The following is a 27,940-nucleotide window of genomic DNA, read 5'->3' on the forward strand; positions in this document are numbered from 1 at the left end:
TCAGGGTTAGGAGTTTGCATTTCCTTGAGGTGGAGTTCATCTTCTTCCTTCATCCACTCCTGCCCACTGCCCACAGTACCCAGAGGCTGCTTGGTTGAAGAAAACCTTCCCAGAGAGCCCTGACCTTTCCCGGGAGACCCTTGACCCCTGGTGGAAAATTCCCATCCCCACCAGTCTCAGGCCAGTTACTATGTGAGCGCTGCTGTCAGGACCAAGGCTCATGTCCCACCCTGAGACCAAACACGCTCCTGGGGACCGGGCCCACTATTGTTTTGTCAGAATGAGGGTTTTGGGGTTGTCATAGTCTAAATTTTCGGGAAAAACGAAAAAACGGGATTTTAATTAATTAATTAATTAATTAACTTTTTTTTTAGGGCTGCACCTGGGCAAATGGAAGTTCCTTGGCTAGGGGTCAAATTGGAGCTGCAGCTGGCAGCCTACACCACGGCCATAGCAATGCAAGATCCGAGTCTTGTCTGCGACCTACACCACAGCTCACAGCAACCCACTGAGCGAGGCCAGGGACCCAACCCACATCCTCATGAATACTAGTCAGTTCTTATCCCACTGAGCTGCATTGGGAACTCCCTACTTTATTTTTAAAAATTTTGGCCATGCCCATGTCTTGTGGAAGTTTCCAGACCAGGGACTGAACCTGGGTCACAGCAATGAAAAGTGCTAAATCCTAACCCCTAGACCACCAGGGAACCCCAAAATTTGGGACTTTATGAAAAGAATTTTTAAATGGTGGTCATTAAAAAAAAAAAAAAATTCTGATGGCCAAATAAACCATTTCCAGAGCTCAGTGTTTCCCCTGTTTTAAACAGCCTTTTTTGGGTTGCGAAGATTCCCACAAACCATGATCACTAATTCAAATGAGATCTCCCCAGACCTTTGGAGCTGGTAGCAAAGGGGCAATGCCCAGAGTCCTCTAAACCACGTGGCCAGAGTTTTAAAATTCAGTGACTTGTTAGTTTGGTGGCTCTGCTGCTGAAAACACACCTTTCATAGGCCTCGACCTAAGCATGGTTGTCCCTGCCACTCTCCATCTAAGACCTCGGGAAGTCCTCCTAGGGGGCCAGGACCAGACCTGCTGCCAGAGACTCTAGGCGTCGGGCAGAGCAAGTTGCATTTCCCTAGGAGAACAGAACAGAAGGAAAGAAAGAGGACTTAGACTCTCCGAGCTTCTCTCCCCGCCCTCCCCGGATGACAGACAGCCCCAGCTTTTGACAGAGCTCCTTGTTTAAGGCTACCACGTCTCTACTACTGACCGAATGTTTCTCCCTCAGCATTCGCTTTATGCAAGACAATGTGACTTGTGTTTGTGGCTAATTTTAGATTTGCTGCAGATGCCCTCATTGTTGGGCCATGGGTCCCTGGGGAGCAGATTCATAAAGCAAAGACAAGGGCCTCCAATGCTCAGTAACTTCAATAGCAGGCCTTGCTGTAAGGGGCACGGGGCTCATGCTGGCTTGGGCAAAGTGAGGGGGCAGGCCCATGGGAGACCCAGGAGTGGAGGCCACAGCCTGGATGTCTTTGGCACTGCAGGCAGGGCTCTTGGAGGAAGCGGGTGGGGCGTAGAAGCATCAGAGGAGGAGTCTTTGTGGGGAGACAAACAGCAGTGTGGTTAAAATGACAAGCCATCTCGTCACCACTGGTGGCCAAAATTAGGACCCCTGGGGAACCAGACAGCAAGTCTAGGGAGACAGCAGATTTTTCAGCGAACATGGCCGATGTCATGGTTCTTTCTGCTCCTCTCCATTTTTTTCAATAAAGCCTTCTGAATACCAATCAGAGGAGGCTCGTTGTCTACCCTGCACCTCCCGGGTCTTAGTGGAGACTGCTGGGACTTTCTTTGCCCCTCTTTCATCTTCTTCTTCTTTTTTTTTTTCTTTTTATGGCTGCACCTGTGGCATATGGAAGTTACCGAGCTATAGGTTGAATCAGAGCTGCAGCTGCAGGCCTACACCACAACCACAGCACCGCCAGATCTGAGCCACATCTGCAACCTATACTGTAGCTCACAGCAAGGCTAGATCCTTTAACCCACTGAATGAGGCCAAGGATCAAACTCTCATCCGCATGGATACTGGTCAGGTTCATAACCCACTGAGCCTCAATGGGAACTCCTCCCTCAACTTCTCATTGCAAGATAATTTGTGTTGTGGTTTATTTTAAAGTATATTTTATTGAGGTATAGTTGATTTACAACATGTTAATATCTGCTGTACAGCAAAGTGATTCAGTTATACACACACACATATATACATTCTTTTTCGTATTCTTTTCCATTATTATTTATCATAAGATATCAAATACAGTTCCCTGTGCTATACAGTGGGACCCTGTTGTTTATCCATTCTGTATGTAATAGTTTGCATCTCCTAATCCCAAACTCCCAATCCGTCCCTCCCCCACTCCATACTATGTTTTTTTTTTGTTTTTTTTTTTTTTTTTTTTTAATATCTACTGAATGTGCTTTGCTCTGTCTCTCAAATTTGTATTTTGTTGCGTGAACCCCTGGGGGAGGTTAGTGTCTGACTCTGTCGCCCGCTATAAGGACCCACATACTAGCAGACCTTCTCCTAATGAGCATTTTCTTCCTACAGTGATCCCAGAGCTGGTGCCTCGGAATGCTACCTGAGACTTGGTCAAAGCCAGTGGATCAAGGGTATTTTTGGGTTTAGGAGGGCTGTGCTGGAAAGTCGCTATGCTCTAAAGGTACTCTCTTGACTTGGAATTGAATTGTCAGTTTGAATCCTGCAGTGAACCTGTTTATAATCTGAGTTTAATCTTTCTGAGAATAAAAGCAGATCCCTAAAAATACCTGGCTTTTAAATTCCAGATTTTTGGTAATTGCATTTTTTTTTTTCCTAAATGAAGTCTGACTACCTGCCTATAGGGGATTTATATGGAAGAAACAAAGTAGCATTTATTGAGCTTTGCTGTAGATTAAGTGATTCACCATGTTTAGTTCATTTAATTCTCAGGTCAAAAATATGAGGAAGGTATTATTATTCTCATTTTACAAATGAGGGATTTAAGGCTCAAAGAGCTCAATCAGCTTATAAGTGGCAGAGCTCAGATTTAAATAAAAAATATCCTGATGCTCAAGCATTTGCCTTTTCCATTTATCTGTACTTCGGGAGTTCCTTTGTGACTGCCAGATGCGGTTACATTCCGACCAAGACAGACATATATAGACAGACATAGGACTGAATGTTTTCCTTAATATTTTTTTCCGTGATAAAAAATAAACAGCAATTGTTTTAAATTCATAAGTAATTACAGTGGATTAGATACTCAGGAAAATGGATTTCTGAAATAAATGTTTAAAGTCCTGTGTTGAAAATCAAGAGGACCTGGTAGAAAGCCAGATTATGAGTTCTAGGTCAGCTGAGACTCTTTTTTATTCCCTCTGTGACCCCAGCAGTCAGCACTGAGCCTAACCCACAGCGGGAAGGGAGACACTCAGTGTTTGTTGAATGAATAAATAAGTGTCTTCTCTATGCACATCAGTATTTGGAAGAGACCATTTACTCACTCAATTAATTTTTTATGGCTGCACATGCAGCATATGGAGCTTCTCAGGCCAGGGATTGAATCTGAGGCACAGCTGCAAACCGTGCTGTCTCTATGGTAACACCAGATCTTTTAACCCACTTTGCTGGGCTGGGAATCAAACCAGTGCCTCAGCAGTGATCTGAGAACCATTCTAATTCTTAACCCAATGCACCACAGAAGAAACACCCCCATCTTAATTTAAAGGGACCTCCTTCACCCGCTGAGCAGACTGCTATTGCCAACAATACTGCCATGGATGGAAGGTTTGTGTCCTATGCCTGCCCCCCCCCCACCAAATTTCATGCATTAAAACTTAAGCGATGGTATTTGGAAGTGGAGTTTTTGGGAGGTGATTAGGTCATGAGAGTGGAGCCCTCATGAAAGGGATTAGTGCCCTTATAAAGAGACCTCAGAGAGCTTGCTTGCCTCTTCTGGAATGTGGGAACACGGCAAAAAGTCAACCTTCTGTGAACAGGAAGTAGGATCTTCCCCAGACACTGTCTCTGCTGACACCTTGACCTTGGACTTCCCAGCTTCCAGAACAGGGAAGAAATAAGTGTTTGTTGTTTATGATATGATACTTTGATATATCGGTCCAAATGGATTAGGAAAAATACTAAATAATATTAACAGGGGTTAGGCAAGAGAGCCAAGCCAAGCCATATCCATAACAGGAGAAGGTGGATTTTGGTTATCTTGCTTCATCAGAACTTCTATTTCATGTTTGTATTATAAGGAAGAATGGCTCAGTGCCTTGGTGATGAACAACTAGTGAAAATGGAATACTTCCGAAGTTTCTCTAAATTTATGTTTACTAAAGCTACAGTGGTTTCCAAACTTGAAGTGAATTTAATATTATTTGTCCTAAAAAAGAATTTCATTTGTCCTCTTGTAAGATAGTTTCTTTTTATAAAATTTTAAATATACAAAAATAAAATAAGTTTGCTTACCTATCATGCAGAGACAATTCTTGAACTTTTCTTGACCTTTGAGTATCCTTTGCATATATTCACACACTGTGATTTCACCATGCTTCAGTTTTTTTATTCTACTTTTCTAATTATTCTTCCTATCATAAACATATTAATAGGACTTCATTTTCCTTTTTTCCCTGGAAATAAAAAAAAAATCTTTATAATACAAAGGCAATATATGTTTGTTCCGGTTAAATAAAACAGTACAGATGAAAAATACACAGATTACTCAAAATTACTAAGAAAATTTAAAGTGTAGAAGTTTGAAACAGAATATGCTGCTTTCTCATGTTGAGAGTCGAACCCATTTTAGAAGGGAATGCAGTCAGTAAGAAACAAAAAGCCAGACGCTTCCTTGATCCTCTGTCGAAATATGTAACATTCACTCACATCTGCATATCTGTCATCAGCATAAAATCCTTTTTGGAGCCCAGAAGTTGAGCTGATTTAAGGTTGGTGGGGGAGGCTTACAGGACTGGCCTCTGAGGTTCACTAGAGCATCACTGGAAATTTGGTGGCATTAAAAAATATGTTTATTGAATCTTCCCTTAGGAATAGAGCTCTCTATGATTAAAAAACACAACTGATTGGTCATTTGGGTGACAGTGGCCAATGGTCATTATCCTCCCAAGTAGAGTGGTTGATTAACTTAAGACTTTGGGTTTGGAGTTCCCGTCGTGGCTCAGTGGTTAATGAAGCCGACTAGGAACCATGAGGTTGCGGGTTTGATCCCTGGCCTCGCTCAGTGGGTCAAGGATCCGGCGTTGCCGTGAACTGTGCTGTAGGTCGAAGACACGGCTTGGATCTGGCTTTGCTGTGGCTCTGGCGCAGGCTGGTGGCAACAGCTCCGATTAGGCCCCTAGCCTGGGAACCTCCACATGCCGAAGGAATGACCCTAGAAAAGGCAAAAAGACAGAAAAAAAAAAAAAAAGTCTTTGGGTTTGCTCCCTGGTCTATGCAGTTTTGGGGTCAAAGCCGGATTTCTGAGCCTCACAGCGGAGTTTACTTCTCTGCTGTGTCTCGAGCACCCAGCTTCTCTAACAAATGTTTGGGAAAAGAGTATTGACTTAAAGGGGCACCAAAGTTTTAGCCTGTCCAAGGTTCCCACATCTCAGTGGGTCTTAGTTATATCACCTTTCTGAAATCTTGGCTAAGATAAAGGGATAGGTACCAGATGCCTCCTTGAACCCCAAGCCAGGTGGTGAGAACAGCTTCTCTCTTTCCAGGGAAATGAGTCAGTCATGTTATTGTTCGCCATTGCTACTTTGGACATTTGTTTTAAAATGAGCTATATGGGTTGGCTCAGATGAGTTTAGAAGAGCTATGTCCATATTTTGTATCTATATCATCTAGTAAATATTTATGTTATACTTTCTATGTGCTATGTATTTTTCTAAGCTCTTTATATCCTGAATTTCATCACATCTAAGATGTCACTGATCATAAGATACAGCATTATTTTTCATACCACTGAGACACTTAAACTATGCCACACTATCAGTTGTAAATTGCACCTCCTTTTCAGAAGTGTTAAATGTAAAAAATGCATGTCTTAAAAATCAATGAAACATGGTATATGAATGCATGTCATATTTAAAACAACTCGAAGTTTCTATCAGTACCCTCATTTTGTTGGTGAGAAAACTCGGGTGCCATGCTTTGTCCAAGGTCATACAGAATTTGCACCCAGACTGTCTAACTCTGGGGTCCAACCTCATAATCACTACACTCTTCTCCCTGTGGATATGGAAAGACAAAAAGGAGTTTCAGAACAATTATTTTAAATATTTCTTTGCCTGAAAGGACTCAAAGTTATTCCTGTCTGGAGTTGCCTCTGACATCTGGACAAATATCCAAAAGACAGCTGAGCAACCAGAAGTACCAGGAGTTCCATGGACCATGTGCCCTTTTTAGCTGAAGCTCCTGGGGCGGGGGGAGTGTGCGTGTAGACATGTGGCTTCTTCTACAAGGACTGAGCTTGTCTATTATTACTTCTAGACATCATCTAAGGCTGAGATTTGCTAGAAAGAAGACAGCTCTGCCCATAGTTTTAGGAGGGCATGACTCAGCCTCCTGTTGGCTTGGGTGTCAACCACCACTTTTGACTCTGAGGCTTCTGACTCTCGCTTGAGGGTTGAGCTGGGCATGCTTTTTTAGGTCTAGTCATGATTTAAAAAAATAAATCAGGCATTCTCACCTAAACAGGATCTACTTCTAAGCCTCTACACCTCTCTTCATCATCCAAATGGGATTCATTTCCTCATTAATCATCAATTTCATACAAGTACTAGACAATCAACAGAGGAGAGAGAGGCAAAGAAGTAGCTTCAGGGACCTAGAAATGTACTTATTATTCTAGTTTACGAGCCATGGTTTCTTTTTTCTTTTCTTTCCTTTCCTTCCTTCCTTCCTTCTTTTTTCCTACTTTCTTTCTTTCTCTCTCTCTCTTTCCTTCCTTCCTTCCTTCCTTCCTTCCTTCCTTCCTTCCTTCCTTCCTTCCTTCCTTTCCTTGTCTTTTTTAGAGCCATACTCATGGCATATGGAAGTTTCCAGGCTAGGATTCAAATTGGAGCTATAGCTGCCGGCCTACATCACAGCCACACAGGATCTGAGCTACATCTGTGATCTACACCACAGCTCACAGCAACACCGGATCCTTAACCTGCTGAATGAGGCCAGGGGCTGAACTTGGGTCCTCATGGATGGTAGTCGGGTTGGTTCCTGCTGAGCCAGGACAGGAACTCCCTACGAGCACTGGTTTCAACATGCCTCATCCCTGACTATGATTTGCCGCCAGTGCCGCTGTCTTTCCAGAAACTCTTTTCCCCTGATTAGCTTTGGTGACCCTGCTCTGCCCTCAGCACATAGCTCCCTTAAAAGCACGTCTCGCACTGTATTCTAACTGCTTGGCCATCTGTCTTCTCTACCTACTTCAAGGTCTGGGGTGCAAAGATCTGTGTCGTTCTTGCCTTGGCATGGAGCTGACACAGCATGAAGTCTGCGTTACAGAACTCATGAAAGTTCCCCAGCACTGCCCTGCCCTGCCCTGTCCAGGGCAGGGCGTCAGGTACCTCCAGCTTTCTATCCTGGGTACTCCTGGAGCCCTGCAGGGTGCTGGCGTGAGCCCAACAGAGCAGGGACTGGGTGTAACTTTGTCCTCCACCCCTATACCCAGCATCTAGCTAGTGCTCATGCTCAATGTTTTAAAAACATTTTGAAAGAGTTCCCATTGTCACTCCACAGATTAAGAACAGAGTGTTCTAGAGGATGCGGGTTTGATCCCTGGCCTCACTCAGTGGGTTAAGGCTCCAGCCGCAAGCTGAACATGCAGCTGGGATCTAATGTTGCCATGGCTATGGTGTAAGCCTGCAGCAGTAGCCTTGATCTGAGCCCTGACCAGGGAACTTCCATATGCCTCAGATGTGGCTATAAAAAAAATACTCATATGTATATATTTAAAAATGAATGAGGGAATTAGAGCCATGAAACTCCGTCGTGGTTCAGTGGTTAACAAAATCCAACTAGGAACCATGAGGTTGCAGGTTCGATCCCTGGCCTTGCTCAGTGGGTTAAGGATCCGACGTTGTCGTGAGCTGTGGTATAGGTTGCAGACGCAGCTCGGATCCCCACGTTGCTGTGGCTCTGGTGGCTACAGCTTCGATTTGACCCCTAGCCTGGGAATCTCCACATGCCATGGGAGCAGCCCAAGAAATGGCAAAAAGACAAAAAAAAAAAAAAAAAAAAAGATCATAGGGAGGAGAGGGATTGAGACGTCTAGTTGTTTAATTGTGTTTAGAGTTGACAAAATTAATCAACCTTGGGGATCATGTATAAGTCAATGTAATAATATAAATATAAAAAAAATCCTGGAGTTCCCGTTGTGGTGCAGTGGAAATGAATCCAACTAGAAACCAAGAGGTTGTGGGTTCGATCCCTGGCCTCACTCAGTGGGTTAAGGATCCCGCATTGCTGTGAGCTGTGGTGTAGGTCGCAGTCTCGGCTGGGATCCCTTGTTGCTGGGGCTGTGGTGTAGGCCTGCAGCTGCAGCTCTGATTGGACCCCTAGCCTGGGAACCTCCATATGCCATGGGTGTGGCCCTAAAAAAAAAAAAAAAAAAATCCTATGAAAACTGTCATCCTCACAGCTTCCCATGAGAGGACGTGCCTGAAGTGTACAAGGGTGAGATGACCTGGCTGAGGGACAAGTACCTCATAACCAGGGTCGTCAACTCCAAATCCAAGAGGACTCCTAGTCTAGATGGCTCTGTGACATTATGCTATATGTGTCTGTTCGTCTTTTTTTTTTTTTTTTTTTTAATTAAGAAACAAATTCAGGTGTCATTTCAGGGACCAAACCTAGTCAACATTTTCAGATATCAAAGCCTGTAAGGAATTTGTTCTTAAGCTCCAAAATGTGCCTGTTAGGTTTGCCGAAGGAGGAATGCACGAGGCCAAGTCAGTAAAGCGAGAGAGATTGACTAAGGAGTCTGAAATGAAGGATGGGCTGAGCTCAGGATAGCATCAGCAATGACTTTGAGAAGAATTTGGTCCTAAAAAGGGCCATAGTGGGAATTTGTGGTGAGGGTCTATGGTAGGAACTTGTGGCAAGGACAATGAAAGGAAGGTTCCACAATTTGGGGAGGGGGTGGGGGGTCAAGTCCCATGACCAAGTGATTGTGGCAGGAAAATTTTAGGGGAAAGGAAAAATCAGAACAATGAGAGATGATTGGAGTCTGAGTCTCACGACCAGTGAAGTGCAACAACAGGAATTGACGTACAGGGGGCAGTTAATCTTTATAGGTGGTTAATCTTTGCAGGCAGTTGTTTCCCGTAGACTGTTGTCTCTTGCTTCCAACTCTAATGGCTTCATTCCCAGGGAGTGAGTGTGGTGGCGGGAGGGGGGGGGCGCTTCTGCCATTCTCCTGGAAACCTATCAGTGCCCTCCTGATAGTTTGGCTCCTATTTTATAGGCTCATCTTACAGATGCGCTGTGCCTTATGGGAAAGGCCAGGCTTAGGAAGCAGAGAGGCCTGTTCAAAACTAGCTCTGGACTCACCGTTTGTGCCATCTTAGTAAAGCAAGCTTCAGAACGCTCTGGTCCAGTTCCCCATGTAGCGCACTGGGGAAATAAGATTAAATAATATGATATCCCAGTGGGTGCTCTGGCTCTGTCTCTACCACCACCCTAGGCCAAGCTACCATCTCTCGTCTGTTAATGTTTTTCTGCATTCATTCTAATCCACGGCAGTCTGCTCATTTCTTCCCAGAAAGCAAAACTGATTGTGTCCCCACCAGTGAAACATCAAAATATCCAACATGATTTGTAATATTTTTTTTTTCCAAACTGCAGGACAGGAGCCATTAGTGGGTCATAGAAACTTTGTGGGTTGCCACCAGAATGTTTCTTTAAAGTGGAATAAAATGGGATACAATAGAAATACCAGATTGCAATGTCAATTGTAAGCATAAGTATTACTGCATGAAGCTTATTTCTCATTGTGGATCCCGTCAAAAACAATAGACAGCTTCCAGCCTATGACAGCCTGAATGATTCTCTGCCTCCTTCTTTAGCCCCTTTTCTCACAATCCCTTCCCCCAGTTCTCTGTTGTACACACACCCACCTTCCTTAAATTCCTCCAACACATCCTGTACCCTCCTGCTGGGAGACCCCTCGGCACAGGTTGCTTTCCTCTTTGCCTAGATCATGTCATCCTCTTGGTCTCAATTCAGATGCCACTTTTGCAGGCCAGCTTTCCCAGACCATGCCCTGAATCCCTGGAGGGGCAGGTTTCACAGCTCCATGTTAGTGTTTCATTATTCCTTTAATAGCCTGCTTCTTTGATTAACTACAAGCTTTCCCACTAGGCTTAGTCTTTAGACCGCAGGGACCCTATTCTTGTTTACCATGGTACTCAGCTGCCTAATCCAGGTTGACACAGAGGTAATGAAGTAATGAATCAACAAAGGTACCAACCCAGGGATGTTCGCTTGTCGTGTTTCTTTCTTGGTTTTGGTTATATTTTATTTATTTATGTACGTATGTATGTACGTATGTATGTATGTATGTATGTCTCTTTAGGGCCACACCTGAAGCATATGGAGGTTCCCAGGATAGGGGTTGAATCCAAGCAGTAGCTGCCCGCCTACCACAACCACAGCAACTGCCAGATCTGAGCCGCCTCTGCGACCAAAACCACAGCTCTCTAGCTAGGACGGTTCCTTAACCCACTGAGCCAGGCCAGGGATCGAACCTGGGTACTCATGGATGCTAGTCAGATTCGTTGCCGCTAAGCCACGATGGGAACTCCGGTTTGGGTTTTAATACTAACCTTCGCACCAAGTAAACCACAGATAGGCTGTACTATCTGCCTAGGTTAGGAATTTCCTGTAACAGGATTTCTTGGATCTCCTGGCTTCAGATGTGCTAAAGCTACATCAAAATTGTGTTCTTATGCCGGCGAATGAGCGTTTTGTCGGGGACCGGGAGACTGCTTTTCACCGGATTTCACAGGAGGTCCCCGCCCATCCGCTCCAAAGAGCCACAGTTCTGTGGTCCTCTCAAGCCGCCCTTTAGCATCCCTGAGTGTCCCTGGGGCGCGCTAGCTCAGGAGGCTATTAGGCTCCCTGCCCCGGGGACCGTCCCTTCCCGTTCCTTTTGAGTAAGCCGACTCAGTTCAGACCTTTCAGCCTCGGGAGGACCGCCCGTTTCCGAGCCTGCGAGCGCGGACCAGGGGCGCAAGGCCGGGTGCAGCCCAGGGGATCTGGTCCGCAGCCGGGTGCCGGAGCCCTGGCCTGCGCGGCCATCTTCAGGGAGGAGGGTGCAAAGGAGGCGCGGCCTCCGGGAGCGGACCGCCCCCGCCGCCGGGGCCGCCCAGCCCGGCCCGCCCAGCGCCGCGCCCGGCTTCCGATTTCCCCGCCGCCCGGCTCGGCGGCCTCGCGCGCTCCCCGTCCGGCCGGCAGACGCGCCATGGGCCCCGCGCGCTGGCTGGCGCTGGGCGGCCTCCTCGCCCTGGCCGGGCTGCTGGAGGGCCGGCTCGTGCGCAAGGAGGAAGCCGGCTTCGGCGAATGCAACCGCTTCTTCTACGCCGGGACCCCGCCCGCGGGGCTGGCGGCCGCTGCCCACGTGAAGATCTGTCAGCGATCCGAGGGCGCCGAGCGCTTCGCCACCTTGTACAGCACCGGGGACCGCATCCCCGTGTACTCGGCGTTCCGCGCCGCGCATCCCGCGCCGCTGGGCGCAGAGCAGCGCTGGCTGGTGGAGCCGCAGGTAAGCGAGGCGCTTCCCGAGCCCGGCCGCTAGGCTGGCCTCCCCGGGGCGCTCTGTGGCCACTGCTAGCGGTAGGGTGGGGAAGGGCAGAAGGGCAGCCCCAGCCCTCGGTGCCAGGTCGGGAAACCGGGTTTCCGATCCGCCCCACCGCGCCCCCGAGTTGCAGCCTGCCTCGCCCTGCGTCAAAGCCACAGCCAGAGCTCGGTGCTGTGCGAGACTTCGCTTAAGTTCCAGGGGTCCGAGGTCCCCAGTGGGAAGGGGTTCTCCCTGCACTTCAGTGTGGACACCTGCAGTGTCTCATTCGTTTCCTGAATCGAGAGGAATATGAGACCGAGACTCAGGAAACCATTCGGATCTTCGGGAAGCCTAGGCTGGGAGCTCAGAGACCTTGGTGCAAGTCGCTGCCGCAATTCTGTGGGAGTGGGTGGGTGGCTGGGCATTTTCATGCCCAGTTTACAGAAGAGGAGATCAAGGCTCAGGGTGGGTGAAGAGACTTGCAGAGAGATGGGCAGGTCTTTTGGCTAGAAGTTCACTGCCTTTCCTAGTAGGAAAACGCTGCCCTTCTGCACAGGCCACCTGAGCCTGAAAAACCTTTCCTTCTGCATGGGACATTGAGTAAATTCGATTTGAAGTTGTGTTGAGTTAGGACAATGGAATGAAGGTGCAGATTTTTAGAAATGCAATGGGATAGTTACAAATAGCAGGGAAACATTGACTACCTCCAACTAAGGGGAAAGACAAACCAGTTTTTCCTGACTCTTCCTATCCACATTATCTGACCACTTAGAAACCAGGTCATGCCTCAGCGTTTTTAGTTCTGTCTGGTGAGAGTGACCAAATATTCCAAGAGGCCCCCAGAGACCCTACTGAACCTGTCTTAACACCTCTTGTCACATGTCTACCTCCAGAGACAAGCCTCTTCTCTAGAACACCCAGCCAGGCTGGCTTGCCCCCTAGCTGGGGAAGGAGCTGACTACTCAGTTCACCCGTTCTTGATGGCCATGGCTGCCCAGGACCGCACTATGAATAGGGGACCAGCTTCCAGCTGTTTCATTCAGAGCCCTGGGTTGTAATTTCTGTCATCACATTCAGTTATCCCTAGCTCAAGGACCTTGACCAGAACTCAAGCCATCTGCACCTGTCTTCGTACCATCTCCACATCCTGTTGCGGTCAGGACCTATAAGGTCGGGTGTAAACTGTGCACACTTAAGGCATATATTAATCTAAAGTTAGTTTGTGCCCGACTCTACCCCTTGAGCTCGAGTTAAATCTAGAAGTACCCCAGCTAGTGGGTACCCGCTGTGTGCCAGGCAATTGGGGTGCTGGAGACAGAGTGTCGTTCTGGGACTCAGAGCCCCCCTGGTCTGCTGGGTGGAAAGGGGGCATCACCTCTGATCAGGGCCACACAGCGTGTGGAATCAGGCCTTAGTTCTTCCATGGACTCACTGTAAATGTGGGCAGGTCAACTTAGAGGTCATAATGGGAATTTTGAGGATTAAGTGAGTTCCTCTATATAAAGTGCTCTCAGGCGTGCCTGGCACATAAGTCCTAGCTGTTATTGTGACATGAGCAAAACACCCTCAGGTTAAAAATGTAAAAAAAGTCCTATGAGATTTCATCTGTCTTGGAGGTGACAGGGGTAAGGCTTCAGGTCAGAGTGACATTTGTGCTGTGCCTAGAAGATGAGGCATGGTGCAGGGAGGAGACAAGGAAGAGGACACCCCCAGCAGAGGGGACATGCTGAGTGAGCACTACGGGGCCGACTCAAGGATTAGTGTGTAGGGAGTGGTTGGAGCAGCTCAACCAGTGCAAGGGAGTAGATGATGGGCTACTCAGAAGATCAGAATTGAGAGGAGTCTTGGAAGGGAGGCGGCAATGTGGAGGAGTGGTCCAGCAGGGCTTGGGGGCATCGGGGCTGACCCCTATATGCAGTTATTGAAGGAGCCCGAAGGAGCATGGCTCATTCTGCAGAGGGGAAGTGGACAGAACCGTCCTGTAGGCAGTGGAGATCCTGGGCCCCAGGGGATGGGGAATGGCACTGGGGAGCTAAAAGAGGGTGGGGAAGGAGCAAGGGGAAGACTTCCGAATGGCAGCTTGAGACGCGAGAGGTGCAGTGGTTTGGAAAAGCACAGGAGGCCAGAGTTCCCCTCTGGGGAGGTAGGAACCCTCCCGTGGCTGAGCACTGCCAGCAGGATGCTTCTCTCTGCAAGGTGGGCTTGTGCTGCCTACCTCTTCCCATCTCGGTGTCAGGTCAAGTTGGTCAGGAGCCAGGGGGGTATTAGGAAGGAGGCGAGGGAGGAAAAAGCTGCCAGATGCAATGCTGGTGGACCCTGGAACATACTGCAGCAGACCTGCCCCACTGCGGCCAGCCTCCCAGCCAAGGTCCCCACTGCAGAAAGATGCTCAGGGCTCAACGTGGACTTCTGGCTGCTTCCAAGCCGTCTGTAATGCTGAGTCACCTGTGCCCACATCACCTTTTTATGAGGTCCGTGTTACCAAGAGGTGTAGCACACAGAGGAGGAAGAGGCAGGAGACCAAAGGCATCTGGCACCTGCCCTTGGTGGTGAGTCAGGCAGGGCTGTTCTGACTCCGGGGCTCCCAAAGCCCAATTCAGCAACTCTCCAGGCTGGCCTGCAATTTTGCTATGGGAAAGAAAAACTCCTAAATCAAAGATCTTAAAAATGACTCACTCCTGTGGTTAAAACCTTTAGGGTGTTGGCTGCTTAACACCTACAGGACAAAGTTCACCCTGCAGAATGCAGTTTACAAGGCCCCCGTGCCCTGGCTCCCATCGACAGCTCCAGCCTGTCTCCCAGCCCTCCCCACCCTCCTGCAGTGTTCTGGCCTTATCCAGCTGCCTGGAGTGCCTCTTGTAAACCATCCTGCTGGGCACATTTGTTCCTCTGCTCATGCTAATTCCTCGGGCTCTGAGTGCCTTTGGTTTTTTTAATTAAAAAAAGTTTTTACTAAGGTAGAGTTAATTTACAGGGTTGCGCCCATTTCTGCTGTATGACACAGTGACCCAGTCACTCATATATATATGAATACACGTATGTGTGTGTGTGTATACAAAGCTCCATTCTTTTTCTCATGCTACCTTCTATCATATTCTATCCCAAGGGACTGGATAGAGTTCCCAGTGCTGTACAGTAGGACCTCACTGCCCATCTATTCTTAGTGTAATAGTTCATGTCTACCAGCCCCAAAGTCCCCATCCATCCCGCTTTCTCCCCCTCCCACTTGGCGGCCCTGAGCTGAACGCCTTTTCTATTCTGCCCCTCGCTGCTTGCCCCTTGCTGCCTCCCCTCCTCCATCCTTTAAGACTTCTGATTTGTCACCTCCTCCAGAAAGGCTAGGCCCCCGGGGGGAGGTCCACTTCCTGAGTTAGATCCGCCCCGTGATGCTCCCTATAACGTCTCTATTTTTGGACTCGCCACGTTGGCTTATAAATACCTGCTCCTGGGTCTGTTCCCCCCCAGTGTGAGCCCTTGACAGCTGAGGGCAGAGTTTTCCTCCTGCTGGCATCCCTGGTGCCTAGGACACAGAAAGCCCTCGAGACGTGTTGAATAAAGTCACTCGATGTTAGCAGGGTTGGGAAGACAGGAGTGGGTGAGACGGTCAGCTTGAGTTTTCTTGGTGGAGAGCTGCCTGCTTTAGAGGCTTCTCCACACAGCCCGCCCCCTCTCCCCCAGCCCCCGCTGGCCAGCAGCCACTCTTCCAAACATAGTCCACATGCAGAGCAGGAACCTTCTCCTGAATCCACCCCATCAGTTCGCGCTCTGGCTTTCGGAACTACCCCAGAGGCTCTGGCTCACTTCTCTAGATAGTAGCTCTCTAGAGTCAGATGACAGGATCCCACGACGGAGGGGGATCTTTAAAGGAAACGGCGAAAACAGAGGGCTGTTGTGGGTTTTGTGTGCAATGTGGTCACCTCTCAATTGAGAATGGGGAGAAGGCAAGAAAGAGATGGGGCCACGTGTCCCCATTAGCACCATGGAGACGGTCAGGGTGTGCCGCCAAAACTGAGAATAGGGTTTTAGTTTAGATAGGGAGCCTTAAACCTTTTAGTCACTCAGCTCATTTCCATTTAAAGGAAGAATTTTTGGACAAAGAACTGGTGATGCCTTTGCAAAGGGTGTTAATTCAGGCTAGAAGCCAACGTAAAAGACCCTTCTTCTTTTTATAGCCCCACCTGCAGCATATTGGAAGTTCCTGGGCTAGAGGTTGGATTGGAACTCCAGCTGCCGGCCTGTGCCACAGGCAACACTGGATCCAAGCCACGTCTGCGACCTATACCGCAGCTTGCGGCAGTGCCAGATCTTTAACCCACTGAGCAGGGCCAGGGTTTGAACCCACATCCTCACGGAGTCTATGCTGGGTTCTTAAACCACTGAGCCACAATGGGAACTCCTCCTGCCGTTTTATAAGCATTAATACTGGAAGGAGCTGACTTTCTATTCAGCTTATATTTATTTAATCTTATAAAAACACTGTGAGGTAAATCTCATTCTCTTCATTGTAGAAATGAGGAAACTGGCTCAGAGAGGTTAATGGTTTGTGCCCAAGGTCACACAGCTTGGACTTGAACTCATGACTAACTGTTCTTGGTCTGGTGCTCTTTTGATGCACCACGGAGATTATTTGACCTCTCATGGATCCACTGCATTACTGGTCATAGGACTTTAATTCTCATCTTTTATGGGGAAATCTTAATTTCTATTCCATTTCTCTTCCCCAACAGTTGTAGGACAATTGGGAGCGCATATTTGGCCACATGAATGTCGCTCAGGGGTCAGTGGCTCCAGGACGAAGCAGATATTTCTGGTTAACACAATTGTATTTGCCTAGGGCCCGATGAAGTCATGTTTCAAATCTTAGTAAATGTATGGGAACAGTTGTCACAGTTAGAGCCTCAGTGACGTCCTTAATCTTTAATTTACATCAATGGCTTCTCACTTGCTCATCCTGAAACTGTTAGACACACTGTTTCATTTATTCCAGCATCAGTCCTCTTGATACTGTGTCAGAGAACAGACATCAAGAAGACCTCATCCAGGTTGCGGGTTCGGTCCCTGCCCTTGCTCAGTGGGTTAACGATCCGGCGTTGCCGTGAGCTGTGGTGTAGGTTGCAGACGCGGCTCGGATCCCCAGTTGCTGTGGCTCTGGCGTAGGCAGGCGGCTACATCTCCGATTCAACCCCTAGCCTGGGAACCTCCATATGCCGCGGGAGCGGCCCATGAAATAGCAAAAAGACAAAAAAAAAAAAAAAAAAAAAAAGAAGACCTCATCCACTGCCATCTCTATGTAGGGGACACAGCAAACAGGACAGATCCATTTCTTACTTACAAAACTCATTAAGAAACTCGGAGTTCAGATCCCTGCTCTGCCATGTACACGATGTGCGATCTTAAATTCTTCTGGTCCTGTTTTTCTGATCTGTGCATTAAAGATAATAACGGTGTTTACTTCATAGACTGGTTGTACAAATAAACAAGATAACACATATAAGCATGTGACATAGAACCTAGAATGTGGCAAGTTCTTAATAATGGGTATTCTTTATTAAGGTCTTACTCTAATAGGTGTTGGGCACACATGAATGGAATGTTGGATTGGATAAGTAACTCCTGCAGGTCTATAAATCTCTCCCAAAACACAAAGCATTCATCTGTGTATCTTCTCAAATGCTTGGTATATATCCCACATTCATATAACAGGTGCTCGGGAGGTAGGTGGTGAGAGATTGAATGAAAGATGAAGAGGATGGGTGGATGGATGGATGGATAGATTTAGGTGATTAGAAAAACAAAAACAGGTGCCAGAGATACCTCCACCCTCCATGTCTCAAGCAACCAAGAGGCGTGTTGTCACAAAACAAACAGAGAGCAGTTGCATTCCAGCCTGCTGTGCCCTGCGGAGGAAGGCTGGGAAGCACCTGACTCACCGGGACAGTTCCAGCGTCAATTGCTCACAATTTCTTCCTTACTGGAATGCAGATAGAAAAAACAGAAGTCATACCTGCTACTCTTCCTGGCTTTTTTTCTCCTTTCTTAGCTTGTCCTTCATCTTGGAATTTAGTGTTCCTATCTAATCTGTGGTCATTCTCAGGAGCAAGTTAAGGTCCTTGCCCTATATTGGTAGAACATTGTAGTGACATTTTGTCCTGGAAGAGTCTCATGGTGATGGACCTGTATACCATTCCTTCAGCTCAGACTTAAATTTGGACGGTCCAGGAAAGGAGCTCTCATTGATTGATCCCTTACTATGTGCAAGGATCTTCACAAATGAACTCATTTATGTAACAACTCTAGGTACTACGACCCATGGCTTATCATTTCGAGAACTGAGGACCAGAGTGGTTGAGTAACTTATCCAAGGTCACACAGCTGCTGGATGGCAGCGTTTGGACTGGAGCTTACGGCCACTCTGCTCCACAGTGCTCAGCCCTCTTTTTGCTCTGTCACGCTGGTTTCCAACTACAGCGTCAGTGTTTTCAGATTCCAAGTTGACTCACTCAATTTGTTATTTTAGTTTTATTTTACCTAATTAATCCCGTTCTTTGGATGATGTTTGGCTTGGCTTCTTCTTTTTTCTTTTTTTTTTTTCCCTTTTTTTTTTTTTTTTTTTTTTTTTTTTGCTTTTTAGGGCTGCACCTGCAGCATATGGAGGTTCCCAAGCTAGGGGTCTAATTGGAGCTGCAGCTGCCGGCCTACACCACAGCCACAGCAACGCCAGATCCGAGCTGCATCTGTGACCTACAGCACAACTCATGGCAATGCTGGGTCCCAGACCCACTGAGCAAGGCCAGGGATCGAACCTGCAACTTCATCGTTCCTAGTTGGATTCATTTCCACTGCGCCATGATGGGAACTCCTTGGCTTGGCTTCTGGCACACCATTCTGGAAATCTTAGTTATAGCTCATGGTGATTGAGTGGAGCTTGCCTGGAAGAGTAAAGATTTTATTCTTTGGATTTCAGATTCTTCTTCCTTTTCGACTGTCAGCTCTACAAGTGAAAATTGGAGACAGTAAACCCTCCCACTTGCCAGGAGCTTTTGCTGCCAGTGATCTGCTCTTGCTCCTAGAATTCCTGTTAGTTCAAGAATGTTTTTCTTCTTGTTAAGTGTCATGTTCCCTGAGTGGTCACATATTCTTTTGATTCCATAGAACTTGACATCTCTGGCCACAATAATTCATTGCCCTCCGACATATGTGTTTGGCCACTTAAAGGAAGGAGAAATAAAAAAGAAACCAGCTCATAGGGTGAACCCAAAATAGAAGCACGATTTAGGATTCCAGTCATGCTTGTATTGACCCAGTGCCTGACAGATGGGTGGCTCAATCAAAGGAGCTCACATGTGGGCATTTTATGTTTTTAATCAAAACTGAAAATATGAGTACTTCTCATTTTGCAGAGTAAATAGATGGCCGAAGCAGGATTTGGAAATATAATTAGATTACATGTTCCAGTTGCCTTGCACCTTAATTTTAGGGGTGATTGAGTTAACCAGGATGCATGACTGAATAGGGATCATGTAAGGAGATGGCCACTGTTTATATTTCTGAAAGGCTGGTATCCAGTGTGGTTTCAGGACATGCGGAAGCTCGGGGAAAGGAAAGCTGGGTCTATGAGGCGTAAAAGCTCTCTTCTCATTCTTGGATATTTCTATTGCATCTGGAGCCATGGAGCCCATGATAACATTGGAGGCCTCCTCCAGGGCCAAGTGAACCGTTTTTGGGGGGGTTGATGGCCTTGCCTCTGCCCCTCGGTTGACCGACGTCACCCCTATAGACCTGACCACCTGGACCCTGAGGTCCAAGCTCCCATCAGCTTCATTCAGGCTTCTGCAAAACAGCTTCCTGATGGCTTAAACCTTCTCCCCAGGTCTCCCTCAGCCTTTTTCCACCCTGCAGCCAGAAAGACACTCTCACAACTTTCATCTCACTGTGTCTCCAGCGGCCTCACCGCAAAGCCTTTGGGGCTCCCCATTTCCCCTCCAATAAAGACAGGTCCTTATCGGGGTCTCCAGAGCCCTGGGTGGTCGGTCTCCCATTCCCCGCCCAGCCTTATCTGGTGACACACATTCCAGGCCTTAACCTCAGCCACTTTGGCTTTTCTGTTGTTGTTGTTTGTTTTATTTATTTATTTTAATTAATTTTTTTTTTTTTTGGTTCTTTTCTAGGGCTGTACCACGGCATATGGAGGTTCCCAGGCTAGGAGCTGTAGCTGCTGCTGGCCTACACCACAGCCACAGCAATGTGGGATCCGAGCCGAATCTGCAACGTACACCACGGCTCAGGCTCCAGATCCTTAACCCACTGAATGAGGCCAGGGATTGAACCCGCAACCTCGTGGTTCCTAGTCAGATTTGTTAACCACTGAGCCACGACGGGAACTCCCTGTTGTTGTTTGTCATTTCTGTGTTCTCTCCCATCATAGGACCTTTGTACCTGCTGCGGGGGGGGGGTTGACTTCTGTGATATTCCTAATAGGTCAGTTGCCCATAATACTCTCTAGTGGCACCAAACATACCTTTCTTTGCCAGGGTGATACACTTGCACATTAAATTTGTGTGACTCATTGAGTGCCACCGGCTAGACTCTTAAGTTCCATGAGGGCAGGGCACTGACCTATCCTCCTCACCGTACAGTCCTCGTTACCTAACACAGGGGCTGGCTACCTTTTCTGTAAAGGGCCAAATGGTAAATATTTTAGGCTTTAGGATCATATGGCCTCGGTGGCAACTATTTAGCCCAGCTGATCTAGCAGAAAAGCAGCCACAGACAGTGCATAAGCGAGCAAGTGTGGCTGTGTTCCAAGAAATTTTTATTTATGAAGCAGGTGGTGGGCTGGATTTGGCGCACAGGCTGTAGTTTTCCAGCTCCTGGTCAAGCATGATGCCAGCACTGGGTACGTGCTTATTAATAAGTGTTCTTGGATAGTGAGCACATCGTAAATATGGATTCAGCGTGGGTGGTGAAATTTGAAAGTTCTGCAGTCTTATTAAATGGCAGCCCTAGATTTAGACCTACAGACAATTGCAATGAACGTTTTTAATGGGGTGGTGGTTCTTTATCATATTTAGGGTTTTTTTTTTTAAGAATTAGGAAAGTAATATGTGCTTTTTTTATCTTTTTTTTTTTTTTTTTTTTTTTTTGGTCTTTTTATGGCCGAACCCATGGCATATGGAGGCTCCCAGGCTGGGGGTCACATCAGAGCTATAGCCCCTGGCCTACATAATAGCCACAGCAACACCAGTTCTGAGCTGTGTCTGAGACCTACACCACAGCTCACAGCAGCGCTGGATCCTTAACCCACTGAGTGAGGCCAGGGATCAAACCTGCATCCTCATGGATACGAGTCAGATTCATTTCCACTGAGGAACTCCAGTGATATGTGCTTATGATAAACATTTTTTTCTGAGCATTTTGGAAGGATATAAAGCAAAAAGATCCTGCTTCTCACAGATAGCCAGTCTTCACAGTTTGTGTGTGTATGTGTATGGTGTGTGTGACATTCCAGAAATTTCCCTTACATGTAGAGGGGCTGTGTGCACTCGCATCCTTTATTCTTGTCAAGGTTGAGCAAGAATTGAGCAAATCCCTTTTGGATTCTGTGAAGCCACATCTAACGCCTCTCAGATGCTCAGCGCCGCCATGGAGCGGGAGAAGGAAGGGACCCTCTAGACGAGCAACTTTGCACAGAAACATAAACAATTGGTCTCATTAAGCATTTTCATTTAAAAGCAGAAGTCCTGGGGACTTGAAATGCAAGTCTCTTTCATCACTTTTTCAAGTCTGTATCATGTATAACTCAGGGTCAGTCTGAAACAGTCCTGCCTTCTTCCCTTTTCCTCCCTTCCTGAACAGAGGCGGTGTTATCCTTCTCCTCTTATAGAGGAAACTGGGGGCCAGGGAATCCCTGGTGTGTCCCGAGTCACAAGGCCAGGAAATGACACAGGTGACAGATCTCACTTCCAATCTGTGTTCGTCACTCAACCCTGCCAGCCTGTAGTCTCACCTTTAGAGGCACTTGAAGAAAAGCAACACTCACAAAACCCAGAAGAGGTCAAAGAAACAGAAATGATTTTGCCTGGGGGCAGATTTACTAGATGGGAGGCGCCACATTGAGAACAGAGGCTTTAGTTTTGTGCAAAAGATGAGAGGTCTGGAGTTCCCGTCGTGGCGCAGTGGTTAACGAATCCGACTAGGAACCATGAGGTTGCGGGTTTGGTCCCTGCCCTTGCTCAGTGGGTTAACCATCCGGCGTTGCCGTGAGCTGTGGTGTAGGTCGCAGACGCGGCTCGGATCCCGCGTTGCTGTGGCTCTGGCGGATCCCGCGTTGCTGTGGCTCTGGCGTAGGCCGGTGGCTACAGCTCCGATTAGACCCCTAGCCTGGGAACCTCCATATGCCGCGGGAGCGGCCCAAGAAATAGCAACAACAGCAACAACAACAACAACAGACAAAAAGACAAAAGACAAAAAAAAAAAAAAAAAGATGAGAGGTCTGAAGCGTCAGACGCACCTTGAGGAGGGTTGAGGGCGGATGCGAATAAATCCTTTCCTCACAAGAGAGCTGTTCTGCTGTCGACAAGGACCAAGGGCCGCCGAGTCCTCTTTGATGCCCTTTAAGATGAAGGGGGCATTTCACCTCTTGGCTTTGGAGAAGCTCCTCTGTTATGGTTAGTTATACGCCTGCGTGGAGACTGGCTATAATAAGCCTTTTCCAGTTTTCAGATGAAGGGGAAGCACAATTGAGTTGACAGGGCTACCTCGCAGGTTGCAGTTCTGCACTCAGGCGGCTCATTGCCCGGGCCTGTGACTGCTGATGCTTCCTACTCTCCATAAGGGCGGCCCCATTGCCCCTCTGTTCCTGCCCCAGGCCAGTCAGAGCCTGGGAGTTTCCTCACGTTCATTTGCATTATAAAAGTGGTCACAGCCAATCAGCGACAAGAGTTTATCATTAATTTGTTCTCTTCTCTGTCAATGAATTGAGGTTTAAGAGATAAGCATACAGGCTTCCTCAGGGGAAGAAACAAGCTCATCCTGTTTCTTATCTGCTCCTCCATTTGTTCATTCCTGGTCAGCAGGTGAACGGTGTTAGCATTTCGAGGGTGAGTCCTCAGACGTCCAGGGGCTGATTGATCCTTTTATCAGTGTTATTATTATGAGCATCATAATCTGTGACTGAGTTCTTGGGATTAAGCCCAGAAATAGGAATCCATGACATGGGGCTGGAATGAGACCCAGTCTCTGCCCTCAGGTGTCTTGTTACTTAGTCAGGAAGGCAGATAGTGTGCAAGAATTAGCTGACTTAACCCTCTCCCACCAGACTCATAGCCCTAAGGGGGAAAGGAATGGGCACACAGAGTAGTTCGAAACTATGTGAGGTTTTTTTTGTTGGGTTTTGGGTGAGTGGGTGGGGGATTTGGCTGCACCCCAGGCATGAAAAAGATCCAGGGCCAGGAATCGAACCCACGCCACAGCAGCAACCTGAACTACTGCAGTGACAATGTTGGATCCTTAACTCACCGAGCCACCAAGGAACTCCCCCCAGTGGGCTTTGTGGTGAAACAAAATTGGGCTGAGTCCCATCTCTGTCAGTTACCAGCTATGTGACCTTGGAAATGGCACTGAATCTCAGGGAGCCTCATCTCCCATCTGTGTCCCAGGGCTCGTAAATCATACCTGCCCTATGGACGAGTTAGGGGGGTTCGATACGATAGTGTATGCAGGAGGCACTCTTCGGTGTATCCACACACTCAGTACGTGTAGGGGAAGCATATGGGATGAATAAGTAACCTTTGCTTCCCAGACTGTGCCTGCCTCGGAGAAAACTAGAAGAGGGTACCGTGCTCCTAGGTCTGACCCAGTGATGTTGCCCTTTTTCCCTCCATGCTTCTGCTTCATCGCCGCCTTGTCTGGGACTGGCCCCAGCTTCTGCTCTGAGTTCAGCTGTTCCTGCATTACCCTCTGTATTACTTTGCCCCGGGATACTCTTTTCTGTTGAAGAATTTAGTAGGAATACCTTCTTGCAGCCCCCTCTGATCTGTCCCTAGGCTTGTGCAACCAAGGCACCCGTGCCTCTTTCTTGGTGCCTGAGATTTGATCCAGGCATCTAGAAGGTTCCTGGCCTGCAAGGTCCCTGCCCCAGTTCCCTTGGGTTCTCCTAAAAGCAGGACTCCTGAGGCTTGTTGGTGCATGAATCGTGAGCTTACCCAGGCTTATTCGGGTGAAGGGCAGGACTGTTATAAGAAATCACTGGTAGATGCACAGCCACAGGAACAGAGATACACACAGGCATCAAAGGATCCAGAACTGGGAAACTTCTAGAAACCAAAGGGTCCCACAAAGTCTTCAGGATCCTTTTCCCATTCTCTTCTCTCTCTTAACCAGTTCTGCTTTCCCATGCACCAGCCTGGCTGCCAGTCCTAAAGTCCCCCCAGCAACCTCCACACTCTGACCATTGTCAGGCTCTGAGCTTCTTGGATGGAAAACCCAAGAGAGCCATCTGGGAGGGGGCTGGCCAGATTGGCTGTCCCTTGGTTAAGATGGGCGGGGAGGTGGTAAGAGAGGGTCAGGTGGTAAGCAATACTGCTCTCTTAGAGACTGTGTCAGAAAAACTTGGTTACATTGGAAGTCGGGGTTGAATGTGGTATGTTGGCTGATGGCGTTGGCATACCTGGTGGTTGGCTGGGAGGGCCAGGGTGGGCAGCAGGAATGGTCTACCTAAGAGACCCTCACTCCTCTAAAGAACCTGTTGTTCGTACCAACCCTGTGGGTACTTGATTCTGCAAAAGGTCCTGAGGTGGGGGTGACCTCCCAGGATGGGGTGAGTTGGCATTTTGGAAAAGATCTTACTGGGGCTGTATCAGCCAGGGTCCTTCCTGGCAGGAAACCGTCGGAGCGGAGTAGTTTAACTGAGAGGATTGAATACTATTTACGGAGAATGAAAGGAAGCCACAAGAAATGGTAACGTACCTACCGAGGGCCTAGCCATCACGGGAAGCTGTCACTGTCGCGGGAAGCTATCACCATCCCAGGCCTGCTGCGTCGGGGAGAGGGAGGCTGCTGAGAACCATGACTCCAGAGAAAGTTCGACTGGAGCCAGAACAGCAGGGACCTGGTGGGGAGGGAGCATGGGAATAAATCTCATTCCTGCCCCATCCCATTGGCTGCTCTGGTCAGAAGCCAGAGGGGAGAGAGCTCAGTGGAGGGGGTCCCCAGAAGTCCGCCAGCTGGGACACAGAGAGAGCACAGAAGAGCATGGAGAGTGGATCCGGGAGGCCAGACGCAACCACCCGACAGGGGAGCTGTGAGGTTGGAACCAGAGAGTAGCGGAGTGGCGAGAGGAGTGGCAAAGGCACCCCAGCCAGTGATGACGAGGACGGCAGTGCAGAAGGAGCAGGGCAGCCTGTACACCGAGACTATGAACTGACACGGTTGGGGAATGGGGATTGTTTTGTTCTGGGTGAACATAAGAGACGATGTGTGAGAAGAGGCTGGAGGAACTGGGGCTGAGGGGTCATGACACCTCTTCAATAGAACCTGTGAGATACGAGCAAAAAAAGCATAAACAGCAAGATAGCCTTCTCATTCCATATACAGATGAAGCAGGAAATCCGTGTGTATCCATTTTTTGTGTTCGGATATTAGCTGCTCCGATGGGCAGAGGATGCAAAGGGCCCTATAATAAATACTTGATTCCTTTTCTTGGCTTTGTCATCCCAGCTCTTGCAATGCGCTGCTGATACCTCCAGCAAAGTCTTAATAGCGGGAGAATAAATCAAGCCCTGTGGGGCCACTCCCAGAGTTGCAGTAGTAATCATTCGTGTTTCCTTGTTGTCCTCGGACCTCCCGCATCAGCAGCACTTGGGGTGGTGGTTAAAAATGCACTTTTGGAATTTCTGTTGTGGCTCGGCAGGTTAAGAATCTGACTAGTATCCATGAGGATGCAGGTTCCATCCCTGGCCTCACTCGGTGGGTTAAGGGTCTGGCATTGCCTTGAGCTGTGGTGTAGGTCACAGATGTGGCTCGGATCCTGCGTCACTGTGGCTGTGGCGTAGGCTAGCAGTTGCACTCCAGTTTTGACCCCTAAACTGGGAACCTCCATATGCTGCAGGTGTGGCAGTAAAAAGAAAAAAAGTGAACTTCTGAGCCCACCTCAGGCCTACTGAAGACACCTCTGGTGTGAAGTCAGGAATCTGCATTTTTAACAAGGAGCAAGTTGCTTCTAATACAAACGGAATTTTGAGAACTATTAAATTGAAGAGAAATCACTACTTGTCTTGCCTAGCCATTTAGGCAGGGGCTTAATTCCACGAAGACAGACAAAGACCCATCTGATAGCGATCAAGCCCAAGGGGCCTCCACTTAGAATCACCAAGAGAACTTTAAAAAAAATTAATAATAAGCTGATCTCCAAGCACCACCCCCAGCTCAAACTTTTTAAAGCTTCCAGGGGATTCTTATGTGCAGCCAGGCCAAAGAACCTCTGATCTTGTTTGAACTCGGAAGGTGAAAAAAATTAGAAACAGTGGTGTCTCAATTGAATGGACTTCTCTGAGTTCTGTACCACAGAGTCAAGTGCTAAGAATAATTGCTCTGGAAAAGAAAGCCAGAGAGCAGAGTGGAAAACTGGCCTTGGGTGAGTAAGCACCAGGGGTGCTGTAAGCGGAGAAGGGCTGGGGAGGGCTTAAAGGAGACCGCACACTTTCTGAGGCTCCCAGGGGAGCAGCCACAGGCTTCCGAGGAGTTTGCCCTCAGGGCCACCTCCTTGGCCTCTTCGCAGGCCTCTTCAGTCGCCTGCATGCAGCGCCCCAGCCCGTTTAGGAATGGGGCTTTTAGAGTTCCCACTGTGGCTCAGCGGGTTATAGACCTTAGTATCCATGAGGTTGCAGGTTCCATCCCTAGCCTCACTCAGTGGGTTAAGGATCCAGCGTTGCCACAAGCTGCAGAGTCAATGGAAGAAGCGGGTTGGATCCAGCATTGCCAGGGCTGTGGTGTCGGCTGGCAGCTGCAGCTCTGATTCTACCCCTTGCCTGGGAACTTCCATGTGCTGAAGGTGCCGCCGTAAAAAGACCAAAAGGGGGGGGGACTTTTTTTTTTAAAAAAATCCTTCCTGCTTTTCTTTTTCTTTTTTCAACTTTTGAAGGAAAAGGGGAGTCTGTGATGGAGGTGAGACATCCTTTCCTTCCCTCCTCTCCACCGTTCCCTGGACCCAGACCCAAGACAGGCACCTACAGTGTACAGAGCCCAGGGAAAGCTGGGGGTGCCCGCCCTCCCCGAAGGCAGGGAGGAGTGTGAGCGGCCGGGAGCCCAGAGGAAGGGTGGAGGAAGGCCGCCCCAGCGCTGGAGGGCCGTTCAGGAAATGAGAAGCCTGCATTTCTCATTCCTTAGGAGAAGAGGGGAAAAAAAAAAAAAAAGAAAGGGAAAAGCATCTTTCTAGTTCTTCTAAAGCTGTCTCTTTTCCCAAGAGGATGAAGAATACTTTAGATGACAAGCAGGGAGGGTTTATTTATGTATTTTTTCTTCTCTTAAATGGGTGGGTTGGAACTCTGTTTAAGCCTTTCCTGCGAGCCCAGAGCCCTCCTGGATTTTTCCTTCTTAAATGCCCTTCTTCGGCTCTCGTGGCCCCGCCGATCAGCCTCCCTCTGCTTTTCTGAAAGGCAGCTCTTTCCCTCGCTGGGTATTTTCCATGGTGAGCCCTCGGATCTAGTTCATTCTGACATGAGGGACTGTGCCAGGGGCCTGTCTGCGGCGTCCGGCTCCAGCTCTGATAAGATTATCTGATGTTCCGACCGCCAGCTGCAGGCTTGGCTCCTGGTGAGGGGGCCTCCGACCCACTTAGTGATGGGCAGCAGGGTGATAGCATCTCTCTAATGCCCCTGTGCGTGCATGCATGTGTGTGTGTGTGTGTGTGTGTGTGAGTTCACACAGCAGAAACAAAATTGGAACACCCACGGTTCAACTTGTTTGATATATAACTCTTTTCTTCTTTTTTTAGGGCTGTACCCATGGTATATGGAAAGATCCCAGGCTAGGGGTTGAATCTGAGCTGCAGCTGCCAGTCTTCGTCACAGCCATGCTTCATCTTGTGGTAATGCCAGATCCTTAACCCCCTGAGCGAGGCCAG

At 48.2% G+C, this 27,940-nt stretch overlaps 2 protein-coding genes across 2 annotated transcripts in view; one reads left to right on the forward strand and one right to left on the reverse strand.

Moving 5' to 3' along the window:
- Positions 1–549: 549 nt before the first annotated feature.
- Positions 550–11,507, reverse strand: LOC146399812 (uncharacterized). Its single transcript, XM_084978590.1, has 6 exons — positions 11,431–11,507; positions 11,219–11,374; positions 9,594–9,656; positions 6,161–6,275; positions 4,515–4,675; positions 550–1,136 (listed from the first exon to the last, which is right to left on the reverse strand). The coding sequence occupies exons 1-5, from the start codon at positions 11,505–11,507 to the stop codon at positions 4,637–4,639; spliced, it is 450 nt and encodes a 149-aa protein (XP_084834716.1). The 3' UTR covers positions 550–1,136; positions 4,515–4,636.
- ENDOD1 (endonuclease domain containing 1) overlaps positions 11,438–27,940 on the forward strand; it is a 29,513-nt gene continuing 13,010 nt past the window's right edge. The window contains exon 1 of the mRNA XM_005667250.4: positions 11,438–11,805. Within this exon, the coding sequence (XP_005667307.1) occupies positions 11,506–11,805 (300 nt within the window). The 5' untranslated portion in view covers positions 11,438–11,505. The remainder of the gene's footprint in view (positions 11,806–27,940) is intronic.

Source organism: Sus scrofa, chromosome 9 (genome assembly GCF_054392235.1).
Source record: "Sus scrofa isolate SSC_HxYL_T2T_F1_AM1 chromosome 9, Sscrofa_HxYL_maternal_Yorkshire_Landrace_v2.0, whole genome shotgun sequence".
NCBI lineage: Eukaryota > Metazoa > Chordata > Mammalia > Artiodactyla > Suidae > Sus > Sus scrofa.

Excerpts from the sequence above, each read along its gene's own strand:
- LOC146399812 (XM_084978590.1), bottom strand. The coding sequence starts at position 11,507 with ATGGCGCGTCTGCCGGCCGGACGGGGAGCGCGCGAGGCCGCCGAGCCG. Across the intron at positions 6,276-9,593 it reads TTACTAAGATGGCACAAACG|GGAGAAGAGTGTAGTGATTA; the intron begins GTGAGTCCAGAG and ends CCATATCCACAG. Across the intron at positions 4,676-6,160 it reads TTCTCACCAACAAAATGAGG|GGAAAAAAGGAAAATGAAGT; the intron begins GTACTGATAGAA and ends TTTTATTTCCAG.